The sequence below is a fragment of the Lygodium microphyllum genome, chromosome 24, assembly GCF_053477565.2.
Source record: "Lygodium microphyllum isolate KBCC chromosome 24, Lygodium_microphyllum_v1.1.10, whole genome shotgun sequence".
NCBI classification, from domain to species: Eukaryota; Viridiplantae; Streptophyta; class Polypodiopsida; order Schizaeales; family Lygodiaceae; genus Lygodium; species Lygodium microphyllum.
The window spans coordinates 9,799,038-9,823,283 of NC_141158.1; the positions used below are offsets into that span (position 1 = coordinate 9,799,038).

Here is a 24,246-nt window from a genome sequence, read left to right on the forward strand (position 1 = left end):
ATCAACACATCCATATCGGAAAATTAAAGAAAGGTCTAGAATTTCATTGGGGTGATAACCAACAATGATCTTTTGATTTACTAAAGCATGCATTAACTCATATACATGTCTTACAACTCCATGATTTTAATAGACCATTCTTTTTAGTCGTTTTATTGATGCTAATGGTTCTAGTATTGGAGCTATATTGATGCAGATGATCATCCAATTGCCTATTTTAGTTGTAAATTGAAACCTTTTGAACTTAAGTATAGTACCTATAACAAGGAACTTTTAGTTGTAGTACATGTTTTACACATATGGAAACATTATTTAATGGGTTTATAATTTATGATTAAGAGAGATCAACAGAGTATCAAACACCTTCTTTCTCAACCATAAATTTTTTATAGGCATATACAATGGCCAACTTTCATTCACAGTCTTTCCATCCTTTAATATAGTATCAGCCCAATAAAGAAAATATTATAGCTAATGCATTAAGTCATCGTACATTGTCTGTAAATAATATTTATGTGCTTTCTACATCTTTATTAGATGCTATGAAAAATAATTATTTGTGTGACTCTAATTCTCATTATGCTTGGTTGACTTTGTCTCAAAACTAATGGATTCCTATTAATAATTGTTATGTCCCTACTAGATTTCTCTTTTATAAGAAACTTTTGTGCTTTACTCAACCCTTTCGCCATTTTGTTCTCCAAGAAATTCACAATCCACCTTATATGGAACATCGTGGTATCATATCTACTCTCTGTAATTTACAAGAAGATTTTTACTGGCCTCATATGAATCAAGATGTTTCTGCCTTTGTTTTTAAATATGTTGTTTGTTAATGAATTAAACGACATCATGGTAAGTAGTATGGCTTATCAATGCCTTTGCCTATTTCTAACTCACCTTGGGAACAAATCTCAATGGACTTTATTACTGATTTTCCACTGACTTCTTCACAAAATAATATGCTTTGGACTATTATCGATTGATTTAGTAAGCAAACATATTTAATTCCATGTAAGAAAACTCTAATTGTTTCACAAGCTACTAATCTTTTTCTTAAGCATATATTTGTACATCATGGTTTGCCACACATTATTGTATCTGATCATGATCCCTGTTTTTGCAATAACTTTTGGATCACTTTGTTTTCTAACCTTAGTACTAAAATTGATTTTAGTTTAGCTTTTCATCTCGAAACTATTGGCGAAACTGAAGCTACTAATATTACTATTCTTGATTTGATTCGTGCCTATACTATTTCTTCACCTACTACATGGGACCAACATTTGCAACTTTTACCATTTTTTAATAATAATACACCTCATTTTGCCACCAACAAAGCACCTTTTGTAATTATCTATGGTCACAAAATGCCAACACCAACATTTCATTTTAAGTAAGAAAGTCCCTTCTACTAATGATTGGATTCATACACATTCCACTATTTTTGAACAAGTTAAACAATTAATTGCTAAAGCCTGGCAATCCTATATTAAGCAAGCTAATAAGAAATGCCAAGCTATGTGTTTTAAAAAAGGTGATTATGTTTGGTTGCAAATTGAGAAACGTAGACTACATAGTATTGAGAATAATCCTAATGTTAAGCTTGCATCTAGATTTTATGGACCATTCAAAATTCTTCACTGTATAAATGCTAATGTTTTTAGATTAGAATTATCTTCACACTGAAAAATTCACAATACCTTTCATATTAGTCTTCTCCGTCCATTTAACGGTTCATTACCTATCCATCTTGTGTATTATTCTCCACCCTTGCTTGAAGATGATAATGAGCTTTTAATTCATGAATCTATTATTGATATTGATTACATGACCACCCACACTAGCAATACTTATCCTTGCTATCTTATAAAATTTCAAAACCATCATGTTAAGAAAGCTCAATGGATGACTACTTGTCCCTTGCATGATTATCCACATTTATTGACTCCACATCCCACCAATAGCAATTGAGGACAATTGCTATCCCACCCCGAGGCTATGTTGCCAGGAGGCACCTACATGAGGCGATGAGCGCCTTCAATGGTTCTCCCTTATGTACACGTTGACTAAATGAGTACTTTAAATGGTTCTCCATTAACGTGGGGGTACATTCCAAGAGCGAATCTTGGGCAGAAGGTTGATGGAGACGCCTATCCTTTATGGACGTAAGACTTGCATGTGTGAACGCAGGTGAAGTCGTACATGAGTGATGCCACAATATTCATATCTCAAGTATTAATGTCTACGTAAATTGATTATTTTATGAAATTTTAATAATTAATTGATTTCCTATGGCTAGCCGTATTTATTCATTTAATTATTTTTCTAACATGATTTTTTGAATTTTTGACAGTTGTTGATGTGTAGACTAAGATGAATTGGATATTCGCAGGCAAGCACAATTTATTCCAAATACTTTTTCATTAAATCATTTAAAAATAAGACGCACCGCCGTTTATTCTAAGCGAGTGTACATTCTCTTTGTAAATATTTATTGATATTTGAGACTTTAGGAGATATATTGTAGATATTTTAGAAATATTTTATGGCTCTTAATAGTTGTGGGTTGTGCAATTGATTATAACCATTGACTCAATCAACTCAAACTCTTTTACGAAAAGAGTGATTGTAAACGGCCTATCTTTGAGCAAAGCAAGATTCACTTTAATATTATAAATACAGCATGGAGGAGATCCCCACTCCATGTACGAGGAAATTTTGCACCCAATAGTGTGTTGCTCAAATTTACTTTACTATTCTTTTAGTCTATTTTGAGTTTTATAAATCGTGCTTTCAATTTTTGTAAGAAAAGAAGTAAGAGAAGGCTTATTTGATTCGTTACACACAAGTCCTCTATCCAATCTGCACAACACAAGCAGCCAGTATGATTTTTGAGATTGCATCAATTTCAAGTATAGCACGATTTTGAAAGTCTACATCATCCTTATACGTAAGAGTTCCAAGTAGACAACCAAGGGAATAATCCTTTCTTTTTGTTTCCAAAGTTTTTTTGACATGATCCAAATGAATATTTAATAAGGTTTTGAAGCTATTATCAATTTTATGCTTGTCGAAGGAAGCCAATCCCAATTTCCTTTTAATGATAGGAATTTCCTTTGTATTTTGGCAGTGTGAAATCCCAAAGAGCGTATATGATGCAAAATTTCACATGGAGTTAATTGCAAATTTCTAATGTATTCTTGATCTTTTGTTAGATCTTTCCATTTCTTTTGAGAAATATCTTGATCTTGTTATCTAGAAATCTCCTATTAAACATTTTTTGCGATGTTCTTGAAGATATCTTGTTTGAAATTTATATATCCAATAAACCATTACATTTGAAATAAGATTTTACTCCTTAATAATCACCCTTTGAATTTGGATGTTGGTGGTCTTTCTTTGTAATTAAAAACTTATGCATAGAATTATCTTTTGTTTTGAATAAAAAATTGATAATCAATGCTCATCATTGAGATTGGTTTGCAAGAGTTTGGAAGGAGAAACAATGGCATATCAACACAACTTTCTTTGTTCTCTTTCTAACACATTAGTGCATTAGACCACAATCTTCTGATGTCTTAAGCATGTGCTTAGTCTTGAATTATTAAGTGATGTGCTTTGAGATAAAACACGTAACTTTTGCCTCATGTACATTGGGTTTTTGAAATATCATAAGGAGTGGTTACAACTATCCATTCATGTAAAGGATAGTTGTGATATAAAGATTTCTTTGAGATATGATTGTAGATGATAAATAGATGTAAAACATTTCATCACATGAATGTGTATGGGTTTGGAAAAAAAAAACGTAACCGTCAAACTACAAGAGACTAACTCTCGTAAGTATTGCAAAAGTTATGTTCTTGATTGAAACCCTAAGTCAAACCATAAACACACTTCAACCCTCTTTGCTCTTTTGTTGGGTCTAGCATCTAGTGTTTTTTGCTCCTTTCAAAACCTACTAATGGTTATGGCAATTACAAATTGTGGAAGTGTGTGCTTACAATGCATGCATGACAAAGTGATTCCCATTCACGGCTAATATAATATTTACAAGTTCCAAGACCAAACACCTACAAGCCCAAGCCAACAAATGATGGCATAATCTCATGTGCTTGTGGGATCCGGCACTACCCAAGGGGTTGTTGTGGATAATCTAATCCTCATGCACGAATTGTGGATTTGTTAAGGTAGGCTTCAAGCTCTGGTACAATAATAAATTCTTTTATGAAAATGCCACATGATGTTTTGTGGCTACAATAGCTTGTTTTAGGTAGTTACATTATTAATTAGCTTGCTCAAACCATGAGACAAAAACATTTCAATCCTCTACCATCTAAACAATTTAAAAAACCTCCTACAATGGCCCAGCCACCACTTAACCCTATAGTTAAGCAAAGTAAGTTATATAGTGGAAAAAAGTGGGATCGAGATTGGCATGTAGCCCAATTTAAAAGTCATTGGATTGCAAGTGGCCATGATGCATTATATAATGATCAAATCAAGATGACTCGGTTTACTGCTACTTTGCATGGTAAGGCGATGGATTGGTTTCGCACCTATGGGTTGGCTAGGTTTCCCACTTACAGTCACCTAAGAAATGCTTTCTTGCTAAGGTTTTGTAAGGATCAAACTCTTAGTGATGTGTTAGATAAGATCAAAACAGTAAAGCAAAAAAGAATGTTGATGGAAGATTATTTATAGCAATGTAAAGTCTTGTTAAACAAGTTAGACCTAAATAATCAATTCTCTTGATATACAGACTTACTATTTCTTGAACGGATTAAATAACAAGATTAGGGGGAAAATTGCCAATGTGGAAATAGGGGCACAACAAACCTTGGATACTTTAATTGATTATGTTGTACGAGTGGAAAAAGGGCTCTACTTTGGATGTTTTTATAGATAGGGAGATGCAGGATCTAATTTTGCAAGTGATGTGGAGAGTGATCCTAAAGACCATGAAGGTTCAACATATGAAAGTGACAACTTAGAGTTGGACCCTGATCAAAATCTTCTTCTAAGAAGAGATCTTGAAGGAAATTGGATCAAAAGATACTAAAATTTTTAAAAGCATTAGGAGTTTCAATGCTAAAGAGGCAACACATGAGGTCACGAAGAAAGACAAGAACATGGAAGCCTTAAATATTTTGAAATTTTTATGCTTTGAGAAAAGAAATCATTTGTTATAAATGAAATTAGGTCTCCCTGTTGTATAAGTTGTAATTAAAATTGGTAGTGTGTAGCATGGGAATATGGATCTAAATGCATGCAAGGAGAGAAGAGTGGTCTTTGATCCAAAAGATACTGTTTCTCAAAAAAATTTAAAGCATCATAAACCTAATCATGGCATGGATTGTGATATTTCAGGTTTGGCATAAGCAAAAATTATGGCCAATTTTTTGCAATTTCATATTGAAGTGCGAGTTCAATGGTCTCTGCTAAAGGATGCTGCTCAGTAGAATGCTAGTGAAATGCATGGTAAGAGTCTGCTTTAGTGAAGGTTAATCATAAACAAGGGACTGGAGAACATGAGCAGCAATCCATTTAGTCTTCTAAGGATATTAATGTTGAAAATCCTACTGAGTGAAGCAATACTTTCACTTTTTACATTTTCATATGGTTTCCCTATTAGTAATATAATGCACTGCTTAAGTAGCTACACAATAGGGTTTTGCAAGGTAAATGCATTCTCTATTATGTTGCTAGTTATGGATGTCTATGTTGCAAATGTTTGTATAGTGAGGCCGCAAATAGTGAGGTGTAGTGCACAACACTGTGCTAGGATCAAGAGTTAGAGCACATCATTAACGAACAATATGCAAGTGCAAGTGTGCTAGTGGAGTGCACTATGCCTAATGCCCTAGGGTAAAGTTGGTGCACTATGGTGTGCAATGGTGCTATGGATTTGGCGCATACTAGTTTTAAGGCAAGTGCATGTAAGTGTGTGTGGGCTCAAGTGTATAATAGTACACTCAAGTGTATGCAAGTGCACAAGGGTGTCCAACTAGATATGGGAAGTGCATGCACAAGGCCTCATTGTCTTCCTTCCTTCCTCTCAAACCTCCCTTCCGAATAGGGTGGGCATTGGGTTGCGAAAGAAGAGAGAGGAGCATGTCATGTGTGCACTAGGGTTTGTTAGGGATGGAGTGTCTCTAGAGTAAGTGTAATGAAGTGTGAATATAGTGTGAGTGTGGTTGAAGGAGTGCACTATGGCAAGTCCTAAAGTGTGAGTGCATGTACGAGTGTGCTAAGACTTCTATACAGGTACAAGAGGCGCTTGGGGTTACGAGTGCATTGCAAGATATAACCTAGGTACACAAGGGTACACTGAACTACACACAAGATGAATTAGTGCAAGCGCCAGCGCACTAGGAGACACAAGAATTCACACAAGTACACACAACTATGCACCAATGTTGAAACTAATTGATTTTGAATTGTTGAAACTTTAGCAATAAATTTGTACCTGGCGAGTGGCTGCAACTCCTCCTCTCCTCTTCGATCGTTCGGTGGCTCCTTCTCAAGTTTGGCGGCTTCCTCTCCTTATTGGTGGGTGAAGGAGGCGATGTCCCAAATCATGTTACTTATGCTGAAGATGATGAGGACTATGTTGGGAGGGCTCAAATAAGGACAATAGGGAGGTGATGTCCCAAACGATGTTCATTATCACAATGACGATGATATTGCCTCTCATGCTGATTAGGATGATCATTGTCATGATGCTCATCACGAAAAAGGCCTGAGGGTGGCCTATTTCAAGCACAAAGTGGCAATCATTTGTGGAGGACAGGAGTGCTGTAGAACTGTGTGGATCAAATCATGTTCAGGATAGTGCTATAGAAAGCGATTGGCATGTTTAATACCTACATGGATAGCACACATTGGCAGGTTGTAGCAGACGATGGTGCCATAATGGACGCAATGTCAACTTGCAAAGATTTATATGCAGCTTGCTAATGATGATGCATATGAGCACAACTCGTGGGGAGCAGGATGAATCAGCGATTTGTAGCAAGTCCCTCACCATGACAGAATATGATGACGATTGGTTAATGATTAGGGCTTTAAAAAGTAATGTTAAAATTTAATTTTTACTTCCTTCTCTGTGTCTCCCTATAAAATTTTATAAACATGTATTTGCCCTTTTCCACTTGCATAGCTGTACCTCCGCAAGACTAAGGCCTCTTAACACTTGCGAGACGTCAAGTGAGCCATAGCTCATTGTAACCCACGACCTATCTTCAATGAATCTACCATCTTTTCCTTCGATCTTCGTCTCTCTACATTCTCTATTTATTTGTCTATAAACCCTCAATTGAAATAAAATAATATCAAACAAAGGATAAGCTATGCTTTCAACCTACAACCGTATCATGAGAAAACTTGTAGGTCTCATTCTACATGCCAAGCAAAATCCACGCTCGTCATATCAATTGTAAAAGGAATAAGAAAATAGACCTGACTGTTTAATTGTGCATGTTTTTTAATGCTTGAGCACCCCTTCTATTCCATGACAAAAGCCATGCAATCGACTTGATGATCGATGTATTCACTATCCGGTACTAGAACCCAAATGTTGCACCACACAAGCTCAACAATGGGACTTTGGACACCCTCTTATATTCATTTAAGAGGCTCCATCCACAAAATATGATGGATATCTCTCACTTAGCCTCTCGCACACATCACGAATGTTGAGGTTCACTTATAGTGAGCTTATGGGTTCTCCCTTCAAGCATGAAGGAGACCCATGCGAAGCTCCATGTCTCATGGGTGGATTCCTTTCGTTCTCAACCCTTTATGGCCTTTGCATGCAAGGGGAAAGCATGAGCTTAGACATGAGAGAGTGCTCAAGAGAAAGAAGGAAAAATCTTCACCTATACGATCACACACACACACACACTCTCTCTCTCTCTCTCTCTCTCTCTCTCTCTCATGTACAGTACACACAAGTGAGTTAGGTGAGGCTAGATGCAAGGTTTATAGCAGTTGACCTAGAGTGGATGAGAGTGTGGATACTAGTGCACTTAAGCATACTCAAGGGCATGTCCATGTGTCAGCGGTGTGGTGCGAATGCACATGTATCCCAACTACAACACAGGCATGCACAAATGCACACTAGTGCACTCCAAGATGTCACTTTCTTCCCTCCTCCTTCCTTCTGAGGCTCCCTTGCAAATAAGGTGGATATTGGGGTGGTATTGAGACAAAAGAGCACCTTGGAAGTGCATATAAGAGTGGCATGATGCTATGCACTTAGGATCTTCCTAACAATGAGTGTGCAAGGTGTACATACCTAGTGCAAGTGGTTAGGGAAGATTGTGTGTAGGAGTGGGATAGTGCACAAGTGTATGTGCACTAAGGTAGTGCAATAGTGCACTCGTGTACTAGGATCAAGAGTTCATGCACGTGGTTAATGGGTTGTGTGTAAGTGCAAGTGCGCTAATGCAGTGCAATAGCCCTAATATACAAGGATAAAGCTAGTGCACTATGGCGTGCAAGGGTACTGTGGATCGTATTAAGGGATGGATTTGTTGTAAACATAAGGTTCTAGTGCTCACTAGTGTACACAAGTGCATATGCTAGTGCTCACTAGTGCACACAAGTACATATGCTAGTGTATGTGTAAGTCTGTGTATGTGCATGTGTATTCAAGTGCATACAGGTGCACTCAAGTATATGCAAATGCATAAGGGTGTGCAACTAGATATGGCAAGTGCATGCACAAGGTTCCATTATCTTCCCTTCCCCTTGAACCTTCCTTGAGAACAGGGTGGGCATTGGATTCCAAAAGAAGAGAGAGGAGCACATTGTGTGTGCACTAGGTTCAATTAGGTTGCAGTGTCTCTAGAGTAAGTGTAATGGAGTGCGCTCATAATGTGAGTGTGGTTGAAGTAGTGCACTAGTGTAAGGTGTAGTGCGCTATGTTGAGTTCTAAAGCGCAAGTGAATGTACATGTGTGCTAAGACTTCTATGCAAGTATAAGAGGTGCTTGGGATTATGAGTGCAATGCAAGATATAACCTAGGTACACAAGGGCACACTCAAGTGCACATAGGGTGAATCTTGCTAGTGCATTAGAGTACACAAGTACACACAACTACACATAGATGCACACAAGCGCACATAAGTAAACTAGAATGCAAGCTTGTTTACAAATTCCCTAGTGAGTGGTAGAACGGCATATGGGCACTATGAGGTGCCTTATTCCTTGTCCTTCGGCCTATCAACCCTTACAAATAGGGTGGGGACCTTCCTAAAGAGAGGAAAGGAAAGACAGATGAAGTCCATAGTGGGTGCCTAAAGTCTTGCATGTGCCAGTGCCATTGCATGTGTTAGTGTGTGCAATGTCAATGTGCCTATGTACACACAAGTGCACTATGTTGTGTAAACATAGCTAATAGGAAGAATTTAAATTCGCAGGGAATTAAAAATAAAAACTGCCAACAATTGGACCTTAATTAATGTTGCATGTGCACGTAGTTACATTGAGGGTCCCCCCCCCCCCCCCCCCCCCCCCCCCCTCCCCACTTACTTCCTTTCAATGCACTTCTGTTGAAGTTTGAATGCTTGAGTGCAGTTTGAATGCTTGAAACTTGGACATTAAATTCGTACCTTGTGAGAGGCTGCAACTCTTCTCCTTCTCTTCTATCATGGGTTCCTCCTGAAGTTCCTCTCCTTCTCGATCTTCTATTAGTGGCTCCTCCTCAAGTTCCGTGGCTTCCTCTCCTTATTGGTGGCTTTGTGGCAATTCTTCCTTCTTCTTAGTTACTCTTGGCTCTTTCCTATATCATTCCTCCTCCTCCACCCAACGGTAGTTTGTCTTTCGACTTGGCTGGTCCGTTCTATGGTAGCATCTATGGTGGAGTATAAAGTAGAAAGAAGATAGATCTCTTGAAGAGGTAGATGATTATGCAAAAAGGGGAAGATGGGTGGGAGAAAATGGTATTGGTGGGGTTGTGAAGGGAATAGGAGGAGAAGTTGGTTATGGTGAAAGAGGGGTGGATGTCTGAGAAGGAGCTGAGGGAGTGTGTGTGTGTATTTTGTACCCCACTATACCTCACAAGACCTCTTGCTACCTTTCTTGCACGTTTGGTTGAGGGATCGTATTCTGACGCTTATCTCTGCAACAACCCAATCTCATCCCACTATGAGATGTGGTAACATGCATCGCTGCCAAAGATGAAGGAGAACGAAACCTTCATAATTGATTTTCAAGCATAGCATTAATCCTCATATATTCTTGTATAGGTATTCTGTGGTAGATATCCACTGACACTTGATGCATAGGTGGGTAGAGGAGGCGATGTCCCAGATGATACTGCCTATAGCGAAGATGATGATGATTATGCTGGGAGGGCTGGAACGAGGACAATGAGGGACGCGATGTCCCTAACGATGTTGATTATGACCATGAAGATGATGATGATGCTCTTGCCTCGCTCACTGATCACGATAATGATTATGATGATGTTGCAATATGTTTCAATGATGACAATCGATGACAGGGTGTCACGCAGCCTGCTTGAAGGCGGCTTGTTTCAAGCGCAAAGTGGAAACAATTCATGGAGGATGGGAGTGCTGTAGAATTGTGGAGATCAAATCATGTCAAAGATAGCACCGTAGAAAAGGACCGGCTTGTTTGACTGCTACGTGGGCAGGTTGCAGTAGACGATGCGAACAGGATGGAGACGATGTCAGCATGCACAGCTTGATATGCACCTTGCTAATGATAATGGAGATGAGCATAGCTCATGGACAACAAGTAGTGGGGAGGATGAAGTAGAGATTCACTAATTGGTTTGCAGCAAGCGCTTCACCACGACTGAATGTGATGATGATTGGCTTGAAAAGGTGGAAAGGCAAGGTTAATATTACTTTTGCTTTTCTTCTCCCTGTCTCCCCCTTTTTAACTTGCATAGCTCTACCTTCGCAAGACTTAGGCCTCTTAATATTTGTGAGACGTCAACTATCTATCCTGAATGAATCTACCGTCTTTTCTTTCAAACTTCGTATCTATACACTCTTTATTTGTCTCTACGCCCTTAATCAAAATAAAACAAAACAAAACAAACAACATGGAGCATTCTATGCTTTCAACCTACAACTGTGTCATGACAACTCGTAGATCTCATTCTGCCTACCAAACAAAATCCACGCTTGTCATGGCAGTTGCAAAAAGAAGAACGAAATAAACCTAACTATATAATTGTGCAAGCATTTTAATGCTCGAGCAACCCTCCTATTGCACGACAAGAGCTATGCAAGTGACTTCGTGATCAATGTATCCTACTGTCCCGACAATGGAACCAAAATGTATCCTCCTATTGCACAACAAAAGCTATGCAAGCAACTTTGTGATCAATGTATCTTGTTGTCCCAACAATGGAACCAAGATGTTACACTATACGAGCTCAACGATAGAACTTTGGACACCCTCTTATTCATTCAAGAGGCTCGATCGGTGAACTACGACAATTATCTCTCACCTAGTCCCTAGCATGCATCACGAATGCCAAGATTCACTTATAGTGAGCTTATGGAGTCTCTTTTCAAGCATGAAGGACACCCTTACAAAGCTGGATGACCCATGAGTACACTCCTTTCGTTCTCAACCGTCTACAACCTTGGCATACAAGGAGAAAGCATGAGAGAGTGCTCAAGAGAAAGAAAAAGAGAGCTTCACCTATGCAGTGCCTCACACACACTCTCTCTCTCAACTGAAAGCTAAAAAACCAATCACACACACTCTCTCTCTCAACTGAAAGCCAAAAAACCAACTCCAAATTTGCACACACATGAATAGCTTATTCTATTCATCTCATCCTTTAAATACAAAGAGAAGGTGATATAAATGCAGGTGGACCCATATTATTCTCACCAATTAACAAATTAAGGAAAACAACTTCTTGTAGAATCCTACGACGAATATAGGAAAAAATAATCTCTGTCACAATATCGACATAAATCTAGTATCATCGTCAAAAATATATTTTACAAACATGCAAAAGAGCAATTACAAAGTGATCCATTTTGTAAAAGAATTATTTCCTCAATAAATACTCTCTATCTTCACTGATCAGAACAATGAGTTTCTTGCATTTTTCTTTAGTAGTAAATTCTGTCGTGAAAATTTTATTAGGAAGCATATGGTACTAACAACTGTGGAGTACTACCCTTTGAGAGTACTCATGTATGAGAACACCCTCTCATCACAAAGGCAACAAACATGTCAACAACACCACTTCATATCTCTACATTCAATGACAGTAGGATTAACTCAAGTCTTCCAAACATCTCTCTACATGAGCTAGCTAGCTATTGGCCCAAGTGCGCAAGCAATACCACAAGAAAAATTTACAAATGAAACGCTCAACAAAATGACAAAGTATGAAGCAATCAAGTGAAATGAATCAAATTACAATCAATCACTATTTTGCGCTTTGCATGATATAACAAAATAGAAGCACAAAGATTAATTGTACTAAGTGTAATAACTATTCGAAGAAACCTTAGCCCTAATTGTGATAGGAATACAACCTGTCCTAAGTGACAATTACAAAATCTAGAGTGCCCATACTAAGAAATAAAGGACATCAATGGGTAGCTATGAAATGGCTATCAATAGTTGGATAGTTTCATAAACCACCTACATCATTGTATAGAGTGATCTTAAGCTAAACATCCCACATGCACAACTATATAATTCCAAAGGCCACATGCATCTCCACGCAATACATATGATTGGAACTTTTTCATGGAGAAGGTAATGAGTATGTGAGATGGTGCATTAAGCTTCTAGGTCAATATGAGCTTAAGGTTGGACAAGAGAGGTTTCCAAAACTTCATCTCAGATTCTTGTTGTGTATCTAACCAAAAGAGGTTAGAGCAACGCACGACGACCGACATTTTCCAACAAACGCTTGAACTAGAACCCTTTGCTCGAATATAGAGGAGGGCCTTCCCACAAATTGGTAAAAAGGAACACACGAGGAACTAGGCGATGGAGACCAAAATGAGCAATGTTGGAAGAGCAAAGGGGTCCATTGGATAGTTTCTTGTTCGGCACATCACCAAGGAGTTTGCATCACGATAAGGTATTTTTAAGGCGTCAATTGCAGAGGCAAATTTCTTCATATCGACAAAAAACGTAGAATACATTTTGAACTATGGTGGTTAAGAAATTACGACAATTGCCTAATCGACTAACATCGGTTATCTGATATATCTCATTCGATTCTCAGCACACACAAGACCCCATATCTAATCCAAACTCACAGAGGAAATCGAAACACACAATCACCCAAGAGAAAAACTGCAGTGGTTCACCTGGGCAAATTATGGTTTACATTATGTTTTTGACAATTATGGTTTACAAGAGGTCTGCCATATTTCAATTTACAAGCTGTTTGTCAGCTGTCCACTACCATGTTCTAGCATTCAATGTAAATGTGTTATAACTACGTGAATGATATCACATCAATGTGCATTATCTAAACAAGCAGTTACCCTAACAGTGCTGAAACCCAATCTTCTCATGATTGAAGAGACTGGATCTATAAAATTTGGGAACCCTTGACACCATCCGCTCCATTATTCCTGCACAAGGCTCCCCAATGAAATACTTTCTCGAAGTGAGAAACCCAATTGGCCATCTGATAGGGGCATACAGATTACAACCAGGATGGGCTTCCCCCATGAGCAACAACTTGATAGACTGCTGAAAAGTCCAAATCTCCCAATCCAGAGCCCCTAGCCTTCTTGAAAGCCTGCAGTTAAACAGACAAGCAACACAACATTGGACTGCAATGTACTCATGACGCTTATTCATCTTCCTACGATTGAGGTCTTCAAACAGTAACAAAATTAATCTCTTAATCTCCCTTATACACAACAAGATGTTAGAAAACTCCCCCCTCCAAACCACCAATTACTGTAGTTGGTATGTGTGCGCAAACCTTTGAGGCTAAGCCCACTGTCAATCCAACCATTGCAGACCATCAGCATAAGGCATAACATTAAAATGGTTCCAAGGAATAATCATCCTCAAGGGGTATCACACCCTGAAGGGGTTGGAGTCTCCAAATTTGAATCCCAGTAATTCCACCATCCAAGTGGAGTGTGACTAAAAATAGGATGTCCTGAAACTGTGTCTCATATGCAGTATGGACACTATCAACTCTTGGTCCTACCTTTTGGGTGACAAATGCTTCAACAACTTTCCAACAGATGATGACTGATTTGTTTTGCCCCTAGCTTGGAATATAGATAGTTGTCTTCCTGAGCAATGGCATACTCGTTTATTTAGTATGTCTTTGGTGGAACATGCAAATCACTTGCATGTCATCTTACATCTCTTAACATGAGAGAGGTTACTTGTGAAATTACTTAGCTGTGAGCTCTTTAACACAACTTTTGTACCTAATCTTGGTTGATGGCATTAGGATCGACCCCGGACAATGTAATATTCCCCTCCCCCCCCCACCCGTGACCATAAAACCCCCCTTTATAAATTAATTTAAAAAATAAAAAATAAAAAACACCCCTCCTTCGCCGCCAGCTTGGTAGACGGAGGGGGGGCACTGCTATCGGATGACGGCCGTGATGACGGCACAAAATGGCGGAGGAAGGGGGGAGCTGCAACTCCAAGTGGGGACAAGACGACGGGTGGCAGTGGAGCTACAACGACTATCCCTTCTCTCCCCCGCCACCATACATTGCATGGCGGCCGTCCACCTGGTCGCCCTAATGGGGATAAGGGGGGGACTCCATGCCACGCCATTCCCTCCCCCCCCCAACACTACTATAAAATCCCACCCCCTTGGGCGAGAGGGAAAAAGGCATTATCATCATTATTCTCCCCTGCCATCGGACTGAAGGAGAGAAGGAGACACAAAAAGAGAGAGAGAGAGAGAAAGAGGAAGGGGGAATCTCCTCCACCCCCCCCCCCCCGCGAGGAGTCAACTCCTTTCTATCTGTGCACGCATCCGCAAAGAAAAGACCGAACTATACGATGCCTCCCAAGAGAAATAAGGTCCAATCATGCGTGAATCCCGCATCAACCGATGGAGCTGCAGGTCAAGGAACTGCGACACCTGGTAACCAGGTGCATTCCATAAATCTTACTCTGGTAGGAATTCTTAAAAAACGTAGATCGACTACATTAGGAGGAGTATCCATGCAAAAATCTACGACAGCTAACCACCAACTAGGCTGTATTATAAACACATGTTCGGTATTGTGTTTTATTGCACTCTAGTATGTTATAGAATGAACAATTTGCACAAAAGATTACTAATACACATTGGTGCACACTAAAATCAAGGACTTTATTGATTGTGTTCGTAGAGCATTAGATTTATGCACTAGCATTGGCATGCTTGAGAGGTAAAAGAAACTGAAAAATGGGTTATCGAGACGATAAAACATAGTAATCATTAGGAAGAAATCATACTTTTGCATCACGAAATTTGCATAATTGGTAAGGTACGTGTAAAGGCTTGAATCAAGTCCATGATGATCATGAGTTGCCACGAATCGGCTAAGTATCTATGGGTTGTTGCAATACCAAGCTGAGTATTAGACTTGTTTTTTCCACAAGTGCATCATAGGTTACTAATTTGCAAAATGTGCAAGACCGTGCAAGACGATGGCATTCTATAAACCTTTAAAGGGAAGCAACTCGCATTTGCATTAGGTGTGATGATTTCATGTTCCTCGCACAAAGAAAAAAATACAAATCACTATTTATGATTTGCATATGCGCATTGAAATGAATTCTCAAGAATAGAAGAGCCGCATTGCATCATCAACTTAGGAAGGACTCACATCTCGTTTTGCGTGGCATCCTAAATTGTTTCAAATACACTACATGCTAGGGACTCATCTTAACGATAGATATAAGACGCGCATATGAATTGCTAAACTTAATTGTCTGAGGCAAATCGATAAATGAAACCCTATATGTTACGCAAGGCTAGGGTTTAATTCAACTTAATTAGGGTTTAATTATAAACAAGCCAAGCTATTGTTACAAACATAGGCTGATCTAGAGACAGGTAAACCACTCATTGATTTCTATCCTGCAAACTGGCCGCGATAAATCCAAAACACCCTTGGAGATATCACCTTTAACCATGATACAACTCAATGTCAATACAAGAAAACTCGAGTGTCATATTCCCAAGACAAGAACCCTGGACTAAAGGCTAGCAAGCTAGGATAGCTACCATCCGAGAACTATCGGATATAGTTCCAATTGCATAATTGCTCGCTCCTATCACATAGGAGTGGGGTGGGAAAGGGGGTATTCTCTATCCCTCAGAGGATAATGAAAATTAATGCCAAGGCAAGAAAGATCCAAGAAGGGCAAACGTTGGGCGTCAAAGATAGGGACTCCACCTTAGCAGATGTCCCAAAAACTCACCTTCACTATTCTTTGTATTGTAAATTTAGAAACACCGTCTCTGAAAGGATTGTATGACCCCAAACTCACAAGAAATTGAAATGATGAATCAGGTTGAATTCATGGTGGGCATGCCAAGCCACCCCCAACTGACCGCCAACCCTAACCAAGGGGGTTCTAAATAACCGTGATGGTGGAACGTGGATCGAACCCGCTATGAGAGGTTTCTCCGTGGGATAGTTTGAATGTAGGAGAATGCTTGGATGCTAGGGGGAGCTCTAGCTGTAAACTCCCCACCTCCGGGTCCTATTCAAACGTTCTGCATGACTCGAGATACATTCTTGAGGCCCCTGTTACTAGTGCAAGGGTGGAATCTTGAAAGAAATAAGGTGCATCCTCACGGATTGCGGAAATCGTCCCTTTTGAACAAGACTTGTAGCTCAGATAAAATGCTAATATTACTTTACTTCCAAGGAACCTGTCTGAATTGTTTTCGTGTCATTGCCATAAGATTACATGAACAAACGATGTTCCCTAAAAGGGCTTAATTAAAGAAGCTGATCTTAAATGTCACACATAAATGGGGTAGGACCTATAATTAGATACCTAAAGAACGCCAATTGAGAGAAGCAGGTGGACAGAACCCCGAACAGATCCGTCCTACGGAAGGGTGGTCCCAGAGAACTGGAAGGCTTCTCACAAGGTTTTACCAACAACCGACCTGTAGGTAGTGTTAAGTTAAAACCCGGTTCATATCGTTTTAGGGAACCGGAATGGGACTATGCTCTACGGGCAGAGAGGTTGAGCGGCGCATCTCTCTCATTTCACATTCTCTTTGAACCAAGTGCGACATGGATCTACTTTGGCTTGGGTATCTCTGCGTAAAGTAGTATGTCGAGGACCCGACGCTAGAATGCTGTTAAGAGACCTTGACCACAAGGAACCCGAATTTTAGGTCGATTCTAGTGGGTTCGGCCGTGAACGTTCTATTGCGAGGTGGACTCGAGAAACCCTAGGCAACAAACCCCAGATCATTCCATGGGAATGCCTAGCAACAATGCTTAGATTTGTTTCTTAATGGACCGCAAAAAAACGTGCGGACACTTTACAATTGGTATCTGAGCCAACAAACGAATAAAACAATTAGGATAGATTGGAAAGAGTGAAGTGATGCTTTCACTAGAAAATATTTTTCCTTTTACTCACTTATGGATTCTTGCCGCTTCCAGATTTACGAGGCATGGAGCAGGTTCCTCGTATTTCATATCATGTTCAAGGCGGCTATGAACTCTTCAAGTTATCACAGACGATCCAACATGATGGGGATCCTGGATCGACTTTACAACCCTTCACAACAGTATGTGGAAAGGCGTTGGGCTTGGAGCGTGAGGTACTGCTACATAGATGCCAACCAACTCGCCTATCTTCAAAACAATCTGAAGAGACTAAAATGATTGGAAAACGTGAAGATCATCAAGTTATTCATCTTCCATGAGGCACGAGTGAACTCGATTCTACATATCGGACGCCGACAAGTAGAACAAAATCGCTATATCTATGAGGTGGTGGTCAAAGTCTTGCTAGCACACAGAATTAAAGTGATGGGATGGAATGAACATCATGGCTATCAAAAACAGGGATTTCCTAAACTTTCCATGACTTACCGCTTCCTAAGAATCCATTCCCCCAATCCATATTACTATTCTATCCCTGTAACTGAATCCAATAGGGAATTATTAACTTGGCACTGATGTATCACTTGAAAAGAAAATCATCACAGCCAATCTCTATCTATTTCCGAATAGTTGTACTTGAGACTTATGCTTCTTTATGGATAAATAAGAATTTTATGTTCATTCGATTTGTTGCACACTAGCGATGGAAAATAATATGTGCGTTGATATAAGTTGTGTAGGGATCCTATAGCCTATTCCGCAAGGAAGCTAAAAACCCATGAAAGGAATTATGCCACCCATAACCTGGAGCCGCTAGCAATTATTCATGCTCTCAAACTTTGGCAACATTACTTACTTGGTAAAAACTTCTCTTTGGTCACGGACCATAAGAGCCTTAAATGGATCTTCACCCAGTCCGATCTCAACATGAGACAACGTCGATGGATTGAAGTTCTACAGAAGTATGATTTTGAGATCAGGTATTGACCCGGCAAAGAGAATGCGGTCGTTGATGCCTTAAGTCGCAAGGCATTCCTCAACTCTCTTATCATGAAAGAACTCTCAATGGCGGAATCATTGGCGACTATGGTGTCAATGCCTAGCAACCCTATCCTTGAACTAGCTAAAGAGGAAGTTAGTCATGACCCAGAATATCTGAAGATGATAAAGGAGATTTGGGAAAAGGACCAAAATCCTAGACTTAAGGTCAAGTATCAAGAATTCTCTGTCAATGAGAGACTTGTCTATTTTAGGACAAGATTATACATACCCTCGAGCAAGAAACTCAAACAGAGAATACTTTTGGAAACACATGACTCCCCCTTTTTAGGCCATCTCGGATATGTCAAGACCCTCAACACGGTCAGAAAGAGCTACCATTGGGAAAGGCTTAAGAGAGACGTACTCAAATATGTTACGGAATGTTTATGTTACCAGCGCATTAAGACAGAACATGTCAAGATGCCTGGAAAGCTGCAACCTCTTGACATTCCCCAAATGAAGTGGGAATTTATCAACATGGACTTTATTGTTGGGTTACCTTCAGTGCAAGGAGGCTACAATTCAATTATGGTTTTAGTAGACATGCTCACCAAGGTTGCACACCTCGTTCCAGTCAAGACAAACTATAAAGCTTCAGATATTGCCGGATTATTCGTCAAGGAGATATTCAAACTCCATGGGTTGCCCAGAAGGATCGTTAGTGACCACGACTCCCTCTTCACATCTCACTTCTGGAGAGGGATATTCGGGGCCATTGAGACTCAACTCTATTTAAGTACAGCCTATCACCCTCAAACTAATAGCCAAACGGAGAGGGTCAACCAAGCCATTGAAGATATCCTTAGAGCATATTGCTGCCGCAAACCCAGGAAATGGATTCAATATCTACCATTGGTAGAGTTCGCTTATAATGCTTCCTACCAACAAAGCATTCAAATGACACATTTTCAAGCATTGTCTGGGTATGATTGTCGTACTCCATTGAATTTTTCAAATCCTACTTCAAGGGTAGAAGCTTCTAAGAAAATGCTTGAGAAAATGGACGAGCAAGTTAAGGCTATCAAATAGGACATTAGAGCTACCAAGGATAGGCAAAAAGCCTATGCAGATCTAAATAGACGAGCAACTCTTCAAAGAAGGAGATATGGTTTTTATTCATGTACGACCCGAGAAAAGTTCCTTATCATTGGGAGAATTTAAGAAACTGAGTCCAAGGTACTGCGAGCCCTATAGGATCCTCAAGTGCCCAAGGCCCAATGCCTACAAACTCCAACTCCCTGAGAACGTAAAAGTTCACAATGTATTTCATGTTAGTCTACTAAAGAAACATGTATCCAATCCTAGCCATGTACTTAATGATCAACAAGTTGTAATGCCAAGCAAGGGAGTCCTTGAGCTCTGGCCAGATAGAATCCTAGATATTCAAGAAAAGAAATTGAGGAGTACATCCCTCAAAGAGTACCTCATCCAATGGAAGGACTATCCAGAAGAAGATGCCACATGGATTGACGAGAGTACTCTCAACCAACAATACCCCCAATTCCTTCCGAGATGAGGACATTTCGATTTCTTGAGGGGAGGATGTAATATTTCCCCCCACCTATGACCGTAAGACCCCCCCTTTATAAATTAGCGAAAAAAAATTAAAGTAAAAACAACCCCCCCCTTTTTCATGCCGCCAGCTGACGGACAGAGGGGGGGGACTACTATGGGATGATGGCCATGATGACAGAACGAAATGGCGGAGGGAGAGGGGAGCTGCGGTGGCCAACGACTCCAAGTGGGGACGAGACAACGTGTGGCAGTGGAGCTGCAACAACTATCCCTTCTCTCCCCCACCACCATACTCTCCATGGCAGCTGTCCACCTGGTCGCCCTGATGGGGATAAGGGGGGCGCTCCATGCCATGCCATTCCCTTCCCCCCCCCCCCCCCCCTAGGCGAGGGGGAAAAAGACATCATCATTATTATTCTCCCCTGTTGTCGGACTAAAGGGGAGAGAGAGAGAGAGAAAGGAGGAATCTACTTGGAAGCTTCAAGGTTCCTATTTCCCCCCACCCCCTCTTTGAGAGGATTCCCACGGCCGTTCCCCCCCCCCCCCCGGCGAGGAGTCTAACTTCTTTGTAACCGTGTGCACATCCATGAAGAAAATACCGAACCATACGATGCCTCCCAAGCGAAGTAAGGTCCAATCAAGCGTGAATCCCACATCAACCAATGGAGCTGCGGGTCAAGGAACTGCAACACTTGGTAACCATGTACATTCCATAAATCTTACTCTAGTAGGAATCTTTAAAAAACATAGATCAACTACATTAGGAGGATTATCCATGAAAAAATCTACGATAGCTAACCACCAACTAAGCTCTATTATAAAATCATATTCGATATTGTGTTTTATTGCACTCTAGCATGTTATAGAACGAACAATTTGTACAAAAGATTACGCATTGGTGCATAGTGAAATCAAGGACTTTATTGATTGTGTTCGTAGAGCATTAGATTTATCCACTAGCATTGGCATACTTCAGAGGTCAAAGAAACTGAAAAATGGATTATCAAGACGATAAAGCATAGTCATCGTTAGGAAGAAATCATACTTTTGTTGTTTCAGTTACACTATATGCTACGGACTCATCTTAAAGATAGATATAAGATACGCATATGAATTGTTAAACTTAATTGTCTAAGGCAAATCGATAAATGAAACCCTATATGTTACATAAGGCTAGGGTTTAATTCGACTTAATTAGGGTTTAATTGTAAACAAGCCAAGCTATTGTTACAAACATAGGCTGATCAAGAGACAAGTAAACCACTCATTGGTTTCTATCCTGCAAAACTGGCTGCAATAAATCCAAAACACCCTTGGAGATATCACCTTTAACCATGATACAGCTCGATGTCAATACAAGAAAACTCGAGTGTCGTATTCCCAAGACAAGAACCCTAGACTAAAGGCTAGCAAGTTAGGACAGCTACCATCCAAAAACTATTGGATACATATCCAATTGCATAATTGCTCACTCCTATCACATAGGAGTGAGGTTGGAAAGGGAGTATTCTCTATCCCTCAGAGGATAATGGAAATTGACGCCAAGGTAAGAAAGACCCAAGAAGGGCAAACGCTAAGCATCAAAGATAGACCCCACAGGTAGAGAGGTTGAGCGGTGCATCCCTCTCATTTCCCATTCTCTTTCAACCAAGTGTGGCATGGATCTACTTCGGCTTGGGTATCTCAGCATAAAGTAGGATGTCGAGGATCCGATGCTAGAATGTTATCAAGAGACCTTGACGATGAGAAACTAGGATTTCAGGTCGATCCTAGTGGGTTCAACCGTGAACGTTCCGTTGAGGTGGACTCCGGAAATCCTAGATGACAAACCCCAGATCATTCCATGGGAGTGCAGGCAATGACACTTAGATTCGTTTCTCGATGGACCGCCAAAAAAAGTGCTTGAGCAACCATCAGGCCGGCACGTTACAGACAAGTATGACTAGTGCTTGATTTACCTATACTAAGGACCATTGGACAAGTGAAATTCTGAGATCGTTAGGCAAATGAAATCTTTTTAAGGTTTCATCGGATGCTTTTGGAAGTCATCAAGGACTATGCTAAGATCGTTGAACCCTTGACTCGTTTACTCAAGAGTATCCAAAGCAAAAAAAGCACACTAATCTACCTATTGTTTGGACTGGTGAGCTCATCAATATTTCCAAACATTGGAACATTTGGTTATCCTGGACTAATGTTGCAAATCATACATCTAAATATAACCTTATGAGGTTCATACATATACTGGCAGTCATGTTATAGGTGCCACTCTATATCAAAATGGCCAACCTATTGCACTCAAGCACTATAAGCTCATGGATATCCATACATGCTACACCACTCAAGAGAAGGCAGTCATCAATGCGCTTAAAATTCAGTGCGATTATTTGTACGATATCTAGTTCAGTGCTTGCGCTAACCACCACTAATTGAGTTTCCTCTATGGTCAGCCCAATCTCCATGTCCAAATGTGAGATGGACCAAGCTTATGCACATTAGCATAGGGACACAATCACTAACATTGTCAATGCCCTTAATCAAATTCTTAGAAGTCAATGCTTTGTCATTTTCTCAAATTTCGACTACTTTCTTTCTTTCTCCCATGAGATGTTGCCAAACAAATCCTTGCTTTGCTGGGATCCAACAATTAATCTGACAAAATTAGTAGCCCGAGAAGCTTGGGCAATCCATACACTTGAAAGCTAGTTGCTGAGAGTGTTAGCCTGCTCTTCTTCAGTCTCAGTCTGTCATCTCCTGGTTGTGAGCTCCTGTCAGAGTCTAACAGGAGACAGAGGAGCTCTGTCAAGACATTTTTGTGGCTGCTCTAGTCAGCATGCAGCCCTGGGTTTGTTCCAGCCCAAACTGGGCTGGTTTTTGTCCAGACTGCCCATTTTCTGGGCAGTTGGCCAGATCTGGCCAAAGTCGGCCAGATCTGGCTGGTCGGCCAAATCTGGCCAGGTCGGCCAGTTTGGCTGGTCGGCCAGTTTGCTGGCCTGGGGGCTATTTATATCAGCCCCCCCAGTCAGTCCAGTATTGCTCTCTGCAGGTACAGCACTGCTCCCTCCGTCTCCGTCTCCGGCATTGGTGCTGCCACTGCTTCCAGTCTGTCCTGGTTCCCTCACTGACGCTCCGGGCTGCGTGCAGGGACTGTTCTGTCCATTCCAGTGTATTCAGCATTCATCTCAGTCAGTGCAGACTTTCTTCCTTCATTTTCTGCTTTCTCTCTCCTCTCCTCTGTTCGTGTTCTTCTTCCGTTGCGCACTCTCACATGGTATCATCGCCTGATTGAGAGCACGGAGGACATACCTTCAGGAGAGATATACCTTACTGCTGCTGCCAACAGATCCATCACAGCCAGGCGACTGCATCAGGAGGCTGTTCAGCCTGCGTTTGCTGTCCACGCTGACTGCAGAGGCTGCCACGTCATCCAGCGACGCAGCAACCCTGCATTTGCAGCCAGGCGGCCTCTCCTGCTGCTGGGCGACCTCCCTACAGGCTGCGTTTTGCTGCTCTGCAGGTCGCTTCCCCCCTAGGCGGCTCCTTTCCTGCTGACGACCTCTGTCCGGGCTGTTTCCTGGTGCTGGTGGTCTCTTTTCTGCTGTTCGACATCAGATCTCTTTGCGTTTTGCAGATCCAGGTGTTTGTAGGCACTCTCTGCTTGCGTCTTGGTGGTTGGTGACCACATTGTTGGTCCTATTTCGACAGCGGCACAACTTTCTTTGGTATTTTGCAGATTGGAAGATGTCTTACCAGTTTTCAGGCTTTGAAGACTCAGAGGATGAGCTTCTCTCTCATCATTCCTCTAAGCGGAGGCGGGATTATCGTCAAGTTCGACATCGGGAAGAACCTCCTTGCACTCGTCCCTCTTCAGTCCATGCATCTCAGAGGGTTCCATCTACTGCGAAGGTCTCTTCAGTGAAGACTACTTCAGATGTGCGGATGCCTTCCTTGATTCCCTCTATACAGGTGCCGATTCTCCCTTCCTTTCCGAAGGACGATAAGTTGGATGGTTCCAACTACTCCCTATGGTCATGCAAGGTGGCTTGCATCCTTGATACCTTTGACCTTTGGGAGATTGTTTCTTCGCCCATCGTCCGACCCCCCG

General features: G+C 40.8%; 1 protein-coding gene across 1 annotated transcript in view; it reads right to left on the reverse strand.

The window, feature by feature from the left end:
* Positions 1–13,311: 13,311 nt before the first annotated feature.
* The window catches only part of GLYR1 (glyoxylate reductase 1), a 110,190-nt gene continuing 99,255 nt past the window's right edge, over positions 13,312–24,246 (reverse strand). Inside the window, exon 8 of the mRNA XM_087665376.1 lies at positions 13,312–13,774. Coding sequence (XP_087521502.1) covers positions 13,679–13,774 — 96 coding nt within the window. The 3' untranslated portion in view covers positions 13,312–13,678. The remainder of the gene's footprint in view (positions 13,775–24,246) is intronic.